This window comes from Canis aureus, chromosome 22, assembly GCF_053574225.1.
Source record: "Canis aureus isolate CA01 chromosome 22, VMU_Caureus_v.1.0, whole genome shotgun sequence".
NCBI classification, from domain to species: Eukaryota; Metazoa; Chordata; class Mammalia; order Carnivora; family Canidae; genus Canis; species Canis aureus.
The window spans coordinates 8,305,758-8,316,941 of NC_135632.1; the positions used below are offsets into that span (position 1 = coordinate 8,305,758).

Below are 11,184 nucleotides of genomic sequence, written 5' to 3' on the forward strand. Positions count from 1 at the left end.
GGGGAAGCTGGGTGAATGGTGCATGGGAACTCTGTACTCTTTTTACCTCTTCTTTGGGGGTCTAAAATTATTTTACAAAAAAATAAAAAAATAAAATAAAAGTATTTTACGATAAAAATTCTAATTAAAACAAAGGGATGCTGTTTTAAAATATGAAACATATGAACAGAAGGAAAGGATAATTTGCCAGAAATATGTTCATGAGTTAGAAGTAGTCAAACCTTAATTGTAGCTTTTAAAACCCAACTAAAGGGCAGTTGTCTATTTCCTGTGCCTTTTCTGCCCTTGCAGAGGCTTGTAGCAAACAAATACAAGTATGAAAGTTAGTGAAAACAGAAAGAGAGGTAAAAACAAACTAACTGAAATAATGAAGAAAAGGAATTTTTAAATTGTTGATTTAGAAGTATTACAAATATACAGGAAAATACAAAGAATATCCTAAGATTTACCCAGGTATCCAACACCCAGATTTGCCATTCTTCCATAGATCTTATTTTTTATTAACGTATTATAGTTGATATTGAAACCATCCCCACCACCACTGAAATCTGTTTCTTTTTCTTTTTCCCTCCCTCGTAGAAGCCACTATTCAGAAATTGGTGGGTGGGGGGCACCTGGGTAGCTCAATGGTTGAGCGTCTGCCTTTGGCTCAGGGTGTGATCCCGGGGTCCGGGGACTGAGTCCCCCACAGGGAGCCTGCTTCTCCTTCTGCCTCTCTGAGTCTCTCATTAATAAATAACCAAATAAAATATTTTAAAAAATAATTTTAAAAAAGAAAGAAATTGGTGTGTGTCCATCACACATTTTTATACCGCCTATTGCTTCGTTAGCGTGTGCATTCATAAGCAATATTCAACATTGTTTTCTTTTTAAAAAAATTAACATAAATGGTATCATATATGCAGAACAGTGTTCACATTATTATTTTGAGATAAAAAAGGAAGTCAGTGTCAATTTACTACAACGGCCAGTGTTATTTGCCTTGTCTTTTAATTTCATTGACATTGGTGTGCAGGTTTTACAGTTAAGGGGAGGTGCAAAGTCGGCCTCCGTCCATTGCCTGGAAAGTTGAGCAGCATGACAGGAGTGCACCAGCTTAGGGGTTTCGTGACTGTGTTTTAATTTTGGAATTTCTTGGTGTGGGCTTGCATTGAAGCTTCTCTACCCTTTGCTCTGCAGGGGGCCCTATCACTCAAGGGAGCAGAGCACTGACAGTGGCCTGGGGTTAGGGTGCTACAGTGTCCCGACGACTCCAGAGGACTTCCTCAGCAACGTGGACGAGATGGACACAGGTGGGAGCAAAGCCTGCGAGTACCTGGCAGTGTGTTTGCATTTTTAAATCGTCCCTTCAGTCATCTGAGTTCTAAGTCCAACCAGAAACACCTATTCTCAGCAGTGACACAAAATAACCACTGAAAAGCCACCCAAAACCTAGGCACTATTAATAAATTCTAGTCCCTTCTCTCCATAGTTGATACAAATAGAGTTTTATATACAAGCATAGAATTTTGAATTGTTTTCTCCCTCCTTCCTTCCCTCCCTCCTTCTCTCTCTTTTCTTTCCTTTCTCTCTTTCTCTCCCTCTCTCTCTTTCTCACTTTCTCTGTCTTTTATTCCTTTCTTCCTTCCTTCTCTCCCTTTCTTTGTCTCTTCCTCCCCCCTTCCACTCTCCTCTCCTCTCCTCTCCTCTCCTCTCCTCTCCTCGCTCCATATAGCTTCCTGCTTCCACAGTGGGATATTATGCTGTTCTAGCATTCAGTTGTAGTGTATGGGCCACTCTTTCCCCTGAGAAGTGGGACTGCTTTATAATCTACCATTGTGCAATTTTTTTTCGTGTCATTCGCTGCATTCGGGAAGCAATTGACAGCAGGCATTTGGAAAGCTAAGCCCCTCAAAAATTCTGAATTGTCAGCTCCAGGTCTCAACATGGTAACGATGTCCTCCTTCAGCAATTAAACAGAAGAGTCAGGGTACCTTTGACCTAAGCCCCAGCCTGCCCCCCTCCTTCAGGCCAGGCCCAGCTGGCTTCTGGTCCTGTCCCCCCTCCTCTTCTCAAGGAGTGAGGCCTCCAATTGCAAAAGCCAAATTTGGCCTTATTAGTCAAATCTAAATTTAATTGTAAAATCTTAAGCTCCCAGAGGATAGTCTAGAACCAAAAATAAATGATGGCTGAGGGTCCACTATTTGGAATGATTCATGCGAGTTTCTCTTACGCCATCATTGATGACAGGAAATTAATTGTCCTGTGATGAAAAGAAGTCCCTTCCCCGATGCCGTTGTCCACAGTGCCTGTGTTTGTTAACTGTGTTCTTAGATGAGTACTCTTTGTGCTCTGAAGCTTAACCACCGGTCAGACATGAGTCAAAGTCAACCAGGCCCCTTGGGAGGTGGAGTAGGTGCTTTGGGGTCTCTCTGCAGGTTGTCATCGATGTGTTTAGAGGATAGCACAGACTGTCTTGTGAGGAGTCACATGGGAATAGTTTGAAGTGTTTGTTTTGTTATTCTTTGATTTATTACTTTGGGTTTCTTCCCTCTGGCCTCCCTTCCTCACTTTCTTCATCTCTCTATTTTTTGGTGTGAGATTTATTTTGTCCTCTTTGGAACAGCCTTATGAAGTGGCTCCTTCCTATATTTAATAATTGTTTGCTTTCATCTTTTAAACACTGGGAAGCCAGTAAGTATATATATATATAAAGTTAAATAAAAGAGACTCAGGAGATTTAAATCTCAGGCTGACTATGGCTTTTAAAAATGGCCTCAAAGTAGGGAATATTTTGAAACCAAAATGTGGAATGAAGTGGTGTCCTGGAAAGAACATAGGCTTTGTAGATAGGCAACCTAAATTGAATCTGTGTCTCCACTTGTTGATAGTGACTTTGAGAAAATGACATAACCTACAAGGGCTTTGGATTTCTCACCAATAAGTGGGAGTTACATGCTTCCTTCATGGAGTTGTAGGGAGTCATGAGATCATACAGTCTGGTCCCAAATTCTCTTCCTCCCCTTCTGAGAGGCTGAAGTCATGGACAAATTGAACTTGATAAATGCTAGACTTCCAAGTTTAACCTGGTTAAGTGAGTGTCAGCCCGTAGAGTTTAGGGTCGTGTCTGTGAAGTCTTTCTAGGAAGTAGGCATGAACCTTCTCAGGAAAAGACATGAAATACAGTAATAGGATGAGGAAAAGCTGGGGTGTGGGCACAGGTTCCCGGTATGGCTAGAAAGGGTCTGTTAGATTCACTGACCACAGGTTGAATGGAAACAAGCCAGCTAAGCACTCCCTTTGCAAATCACACATGGAAACAACAGCTGGATGTGGTGTGGAATAGCAAGAGCAAAGACCTCTAGAAGAGGTCATCCACTCTTCTAGAATATTCTGCAATAACCATACCCTTTTCAGAACTGCCTGGTTTTTGTTTCACCTGCTTTTTATTTATTTTTATTTATTATTTTAATTTTAAGATTTTTAAAAATTTATTTATTCATGAGAGACACAGAGAGAGGGAGAGAGAGAGAGAGAGACAGAGAGAGAGACAGAGACACAGGCAGAAGGAGAAGCAGGCTCCATGCAGGGAGCCTGACTGGGACTCGATCCCAGGTCCCCAGGATCATGCCCTGGGCCGAAGGCAGGCGCTAAACCGCTGCGCCACCCAGGGATCCCCGTCTGCTGCTTTTTAAATGAATAAAACTGTTAAAGACCAAAAAGATCACTAGGCGATTACCAAGTTGATCCAAAGAGAGATATTTTAAGATTGTAAACCTTAACGAAAAATCTCATAACTAGTCTCCTCATGGTTTCCATGTCTGAGGAGAAAAGATAGAGAAATTCTTTAAAATAGATTTTGTGTGGCTATATAAAAAAAAAGGTATTCTTGATTTATTAGAAAATTTATATAGGAAATCAATAGAGATGAAGGGTTCTAACTGGAGATGAGGAAAAAAGACACGCTGCGCTTTAGATCATAGTTTTTCAGGGCAGATTTTTTTTTTTTTTTTTTTTTTTTTTAAGGCTCATTTCCATCTGTTACATTCTAGTGGGTAGTAAAAGTTATTTTGGATTTTCTGTTCTATTTTGATGTTGTTTTCCAGTATCAGTAACACTATGTTGAGTTCATGTCAAATTTCATTTAATTTTCAAATTACTGCTTTTTGTGATGAAAATCCTCTAAAATATTGCCAAGAGTTGTTGATATTGTACGAGTTACAGAAGAGCTATTGAGCGTTGCTATCACCAAAATGCAAGTTTGATCACGTTTCCCTCATCTCTTGGAAAGATGCAATGCATGTGGTTAAAATGAATTTTCTCCGATTTTCCTCAGAAAAATGACATTTTTATGCACAGTTTCAGGAAGGCTACTGACACAAGGATACTTATAGGACACAAAAGCTAATTACAAATTACAAATGATTCTAGGGTGGAAGCTGGTGTTAGTTACCAATGCTCCTCAGCCTCTGAGGTATATTTTATCCCTTCAGAAAATTGATCAGGGCTATTTGAATTAACCAGTTGTTCTGATATTGGGTGCTCAACAATGATTGAGTTCCCAGGTTCTTCTTTCTCTCAGCATAATCAGCATTCATTGCATTTTTGTATTTATATAAGTTTGTTGGTATGAGCGATGCCCAGAACTGTGGATGTGTGGCAGACATTATATGGTTCTTTACTCCATCGTGTGAAGAATGTGCCCATAATCTCAGTTTCAGTTGGGTACACTGAGTCAGACACGTTAAGTGTGTTTGAGGCCTCACAGCTAAAAAGCCCAGTCCACTGGCACAAAGGTCAGTATGTTTTCTCCTACAGTATTATGTATAAAGAACATGTGTCTTGGGCCACCTGGGTGGCTCAGTGGTTGAGCATCTCCTTTGGCCCAGGGCGTGATCCTGGGGTCTGGGGATCGAGTCCTGCATCGGGCTCCCCACAGGGAGCCTGCTTCTCCTTCTGCCTGTGTCCCTGCCTCTCTCTGTGTGTCTCTCATGAATAAATAAATAAAATCTTAAAAAAAAAAAAAGAATATGCATTCTTCATGTCATAGCCCAGACATCTCATTTTCTTGGAACAGTATTTTCTCAACTGTGTTCTGTGGACTCCAGTTCCATTAGGATATCGATTCTACCAGAATAGGGTTGGATGATTAAAAGAGTTTAGGTAATAGTGGCCTAAACAAAAAGTAAAACAGATCTCTTTACAACTTGACTTCTTAGAGCCTTCATATGCTCACGTGGGTTGTGACTTATCTGAGAAAAGTAGATAGTTGTATGGTGCCAGGTGTGTGTGTGTGTGCGTGCGCACGCGTGCGGGGGAGGGGGTGATGTGCAGAATTTGCTTTATAAAATACTTTGAAAACGATCCCTAGAGCCATCGATGAAGACAGCTCTTTAATAACATGGTTAAAGTAAACTCCTAAGTGTTGTCTTTGAACATAAAGAGGAATGACATGGATAAATATAAGCTTAACAATTAAGTCCTTAGAGTATAACTCGATGATAAGGTATTTATTACGGGGTGGGGGGCCCTCTACTCTTTCACAAAACCGCTCTTCATGCAGCTGTCATGGGAGGGCATAGACCACAGGTCCCATCCACAGGGCCTTCCTGTGCTTTTCTCCTATCTTGGGCTTATCCCTTCTGGGCAGTGTCTTCCCGGGACAAATAAAGATTGACCCGGCATCTCTGCATCTCTTATGAGTGAGGATCACCAACTCAATCCTAGGAAGGTGGTAGCTGTAATTTTTCACAGAGGTGAAATATTTTAGACCTGCAGTGATAGAATCTTCTGTTTAAATGTAAGCACTGTGGAAATGAAGATGAGAGTTGTGTTAATGCTTCAGGAGCTTAAAAAAACGGAATTAAAACGATCTTCCTTTGTTCTGTTATAGGAGAAAACGCAGGACAGACACCCATGAACATCAATCCTCAGCAGACCCGTTTCCCGGATTTTCTTGATTGTCTCCCGGGAACAAATGTTGACCTAGGAACTTTGGAATCTGAAGATCTGATCCCCCTCTTCAATGATGTAGAGTCTGCTCTGAACAAAAGTGAGCCCTTTCTAACCTGGCTGTAATCAATACCATTGTAACGTGGATGCAGCCGTGACCTGACATTTCCTGGGCCTCTTGGAAAAAGCAATGGAGCAGAGTAAGTCTGCAGGTGTACCACTTTCTGCCTCCATGACTCAATGCTCCCTCCTTTCCATGCGGCCAGTTTAATCATTGCCTGGATTTGATTGACAGTAACTTAAGTTAAACGCAAATGAATGCTCTATTTTCATTTTCTGCAGGCCTGCATCCCTGTGATGGGCTATGCAAGAATTGCTTCTGCAGAACTGAGAATGCAGAATTGCTTCTCTGTTTTTCTCTCTGCTGCCCCATAACTAAGCTTTAGGGGTGTCAGTTGAAATTTGTGCATCCATTGATTATAAACCATAAAAAGCCGACCACAGGCAGTGACTTGTGACAGGCAGCTCGGTCCAGGAAATGTACACAAAATTAGACCTGATTTGCAGTTTTAAAAACTGTATTAATGACAGTAGTACCAAATGCTTTAAAAAATATTTAACGTGAGCTTTAAAAATCATTGTATGGATAGTAAATCTCTGCTGTATGGAATACAATGTAGTTTTGAATCCATGCTGGTTCTGATGGTTCTTTTACTCTGTATCTGCAAAGGCACACATGGTCCTATTGTAGTTTGGCCTTCCTCATTACTTTACTGCGTAGTGTCTAGACAACTCTTCCTTCCAGCAGGAGAGGAGCAGGAACCTGAGTCACAGTTCCTACACTTACAGATCTTATGAAAGAGACCAGTTTGGTACTAATTATGAGCATTTGTTAAACAAAACTTTTGTTTTTTAATTACAAGTTGGATTTTTTAAAAAAATTGCAGCTTAGAATTTGATGTTTATTTTATAAAAAGCACTCTAATTTTGTAGCTGATGACAAAGGGCAGCCAAATATTTTTGATCAATCAGTGGCAACTGTATTTTTGTCTTTTGAAAACTGTTCTGAAAACATCAGGACAACATAGCTTCCAACCTGACAGCGCACACAGTAAACTGTTGCTTTTTAAATGCTGAAGCCTTATCAGTTTTGCTTTCCAGATTTCAAGTGTTTAAAATACTCTTATCTATGAAACTGTTTGAAGGATGAAGCAGATCTCTGACTGACGTGTAAAAAAAAAAAACAACCCTCTGAAGGGTGTATGGTGGAGACACGTGTTTCTGAATTCAGCAAAATTGATTCCTAAGTATGTTATCCTAACCGTGTTTGCTACAGTTGGTATAAAAAGGCATGAAATATGTACTCAATACCTCTTATGTAACCAAAAACATTTTTTTTTATTAGCTTTTAAGGACTGAGAGAGAGCATCAGGTTCCCCCAGGCATGCAACTCTGTCTGCATTGCCAATGAAGTCCTCGATTGTTTAATATTTTGAACTGACATTATTTATAATCTATGAATTTAATATCTTTTTGGAAAGACATGAATAGTTCAGGTCTCTGAGAGGAACCTTCAATTCCCAAGGGGGCTTAGATCTATTGGGGAATCCTAAGTAAGATCCTCTTCAATCTACCAGAACATAGACAGGCAGAAAATATTTTTAATCTTGTTGGAAAGAAGGCAAGTGAAAAGGTCAGAGATGAGGTAGTCAAGTCACGGTATGCAGTGGAAGGATACTAGTTGTGAAATGGAAACAGACAAGTGATAGTCCCCCACAAGCAAGACAAGCAGGAGGTAGGAGAGGTGCCCAAAAGAACAAAGCAACAAGTTCCTACAACTTTTATACCAAAAGACTCTGTTGTGGAAGAAAGGGCTTTGGTGCACTTTATATGGAAGAAGGGAGGGGCAGGGCTGGTGTTGCCCTGAGCATGTCTGTGGACAAGAGCATAAGCCTGCTGTTGCTTCCAACACAATGAAGTGATTTTTTTTTCCTGAAGGACCCATAATTTCTGTTCCTGACTCCTTTTCTCTCCCTGAGCGCTCTGAGAGAGAGGGGGGTGGATGTTTATGTTGCTACTAAATTGAAGGGAGCACTATTTCTTTTTCTCTTTTATGAGCAATAATTGCAAAAAGAGTTGTACATTCTTTCTAAGAAAAACAAAAAACAAGGGACCTAACAAAACTGAGCAGTGTTACTGTATTTTTTAAAAATATTTTTATAGACTCCTTTTCAGGTTATTAAGTGTAAAAGAAACGGATACCCCTCTTTTTTTAAAGTAGCTAAAACATCGGTGATTTGTATTATCAATTTTTAGAAGTAATTTCCTAGTAAGCTTGTGGCATTAGAAAATACTAGAAGAATTTTTTTTTAGTGAAATTAGTTGAAACATTTATTAATGAACATAACAAATATTTTTCCAGAATTGAATATGAACCATGACTGCGTGTTTACTAATAGACAAAGCCAGATGTAATTTTTTTTGTTTTGTTTTTAAGGCCAATAAAATAATGGCCTTCATTAAAGAACACTAAAGCTAGAAATCTAAAAGTAAGAACAACTTTTTAAAGGTTTTTTTTTTTTTTTTTCCTATCATTGTAAGTGTTAAGAGCCCTACAGAATCCATGATAAGGTGCTATTTATATTTCTTATTAGAATAAGAACTGCCAGGATATCTAGTCTTCTTAGTCCTCCATCAGTAAATGTCAACATTTCATCCATTCGCTGTGCCACAGAAAAGGCATATTAAAAATTTGAAATGGAAAACTCATTGCCGAGATCTTTCTTTCATGGTATTGTTTTCCTGATAAAACAATTTTCTTGAAGTGAATACATCGTCAAAACCGATTTGCAATTCTCCTAAACCCGAGTAATTGTTCATGTTTCACCGGAATATTTAGGATGTGAAAGGCAGTTTCTTTCACTGATGGGACAACAGGTGGGCAGCGCACAAAGCCTGTAGCGTCCCAGGCCTGATAGAAGCGCTCTCTGTGGAAGACAGTGAGAGAAGTGTTGCTAATTTTAAGTGGTGTTCTTATGACATGATTAGAAAGTAACTTCTAAAGGACAACTTTTATGGAAAAAAATAAGCTGTTAAAAAAAAAAGGAAATGTAGATTAATTGGGGAAAATGGGCGATTGATGGAGACCGTTTCCCTAACACACTACATCATTTATGTGCTAGTACTTTAACTTTTTAAGAAAATGTACTTCTACGTTTTGTACTCTGACATATGTGTGTTTATTTTTTAATTGAGAATGCTGTGCCTCCAGAAGGCATGCAGCCAAATCAATCCTATCAAACCATTTTACCTGGAGTTTGGTACTGGTTTTTACTTCTCTGATTCTGTATAAGAAAAATAAATACAATTGAATTTCCACTTGGAGCCTTTGTCTTTTCATGGTTTGTGTGTGTTCCTTTTACTGGAGGCTTTGGGTGGTACTGAAGGAGGGCTTATGTAACCCTCCTGGCAGACAATGAAAGAAAGAAAATTTTGTAGGCCAACATTGTTTTGGCTCAAATGTCTAGTCTCCAATATTCTAAATATCCACAGAATTCTGATTTCCCCTTTATTTGAAGGAACCCACCGAGATTTTTTTTTCAAGTGTGTACATATGTAATTCATATATTTTATATATATAGTTTACATATAATACATTTTTTTTTAAAATCACACTGTCCTTCTAACACTTTCACAGATTGGACTGAGACGTCAGAACTATGGGATTCTCAGTCCTTCCTCAGTTGTTAAAAATACCGTGTGGCTTCTTGTTGTCAAAGCTAAGGACAGCTTATCATTTATTCTGAGTGTGGGCTTGTGATGGTATATTTTCTCTGTCCCTTGAGTCGTTTGATTCTCACTGTTGTAATACCTTTGTCCAGTCCACAGAAACATTAGGTGAGAGCAAGTGAAAGGGTGTTTTCTAGCAGAAGCTAAGCAACAGAAAAAAGGGATCCTGGTGGGAACAGCTTACTAACACTGCAGAGCCTTAAGTCTCATGCATTCTTTTTTAAAAAATTAAAAATTTTTTTTTAATTCCAGGATAATTAATGTACAGTGTTTTATTAGTTTCAGGTGTACAAGGTACTGATATTGTAATGATTCTCTGCATTACTCCGTGCTCATCATCATAAGTGTGCTCTTAATCCCCATCACCTATTTCATCCATTCCCGCCACCCACCTCCCCTCTGATAACCATCAATCTGTTCTCTAGAGCTAAGGGTCTGTTTTTTGGTCTCTTTTTTGCTTTGTTTTGTTTCTTAATTTCTACACATAAGTGAAATCATATGGCATTTGTCTTTCTCTGACTTATTTCATTTAACATTATACCCTCTAGATCCATCCATGTTGTTGCAAATGGCAAGATTTCATTCTTTTTTATGACTAATATTCTAGCGTGTGTGTACACCACCATTTCTTTATCTACTCCTCTATGGATGGACACTTGAGCTGCTTCCATAATTTGGCTATTGTAAGTAATGCTGTATATACACACAGGTGCATATATCTTTCCAAATTAGTGTTTTTACATTCTTTGGGTAAATACCCAGTAGTGGAATTACTGCATCACAGGATAGTTCTATTTTTGATTTTTTTGAGGAACCTCCATAGAGTTTTCCACAGTAGACGTACCAGTCTGCATTCCCATCAACACTACCCAAGGGTTCCTTTTTTCCACATCCTCATCAACACTTGTTTTTTACATTGTTGATTTCAGCCATTCTGACAGGTGTGAGGTGGTATTTTATTGTGGTTTTGATTTGCATTTCTCTGATGACGAGAGATGGTGAGCATCTTTCATGTGTCTGGCCATCTGTATGTCTTCTCTGGAGAAATGTCTGTTCATGTCTTCTGCCCATTTAATTGGATTATTCGTTTTTTTGCTATTGAGTTGTGTAAGTTCTTTATGTGTTTTGGATACTAACCGCTTATCAGTTGTATCATTTGCAAATACCTTCTCCCATTCAGTAACTTGTCTTTTACTTTTTTTGGTTATTTTCTTTGCCGTGCAGAAGCTTTTCATTTTCATGTAGTCTCATGCGTTCTTTTTAAAAACCGTATTTCATCATCACTGCCAAGTTAACGTACTCATTATTGAAAATGTTATAAATACCAACATGTATAAAGTAAAAAGTGAAACTTCTCTATCTCCCAAGTCTCATACTTTAAAAAAATGTATAAGATTTTTTCCTATAGTGTAAGTTGGATTTTTTAACAGAAGAAAAATAATTATGCATACTATTTTCAGTCTT

General features: G+C 38.8%; 1 protein-coding gene across 1 annotated transcript in view; it reads left to right on the plus strand.

Annotated features, from left to right (window-relative positions):
* The window catches only part of WWTR1 (WW domain containing transcription regulator 1), a 133,160-nt gene extending 123,851 nt beyond the window's left edge, over nt 1-9,309 (plus strand). Inside the window, exons 6-7 of the mRNA XM_077864729.1 lie at nt 1,180-1,292; nt 5,873-9,309. Of these exons, the coding sequence (XP_077720855.1) occupies nt 1,180-1,292; nt 5,873-6,057 (298 nt within the window). The 3' untranslated portion in view covers nt 6,058-9,309. The remainder of the gene's footprint in view (nt 1-1,179; nt 1,293-5,872) is intronic.
* Nucleotides 9,310-11,184: the final 1,875 nt, after the last annotated feature.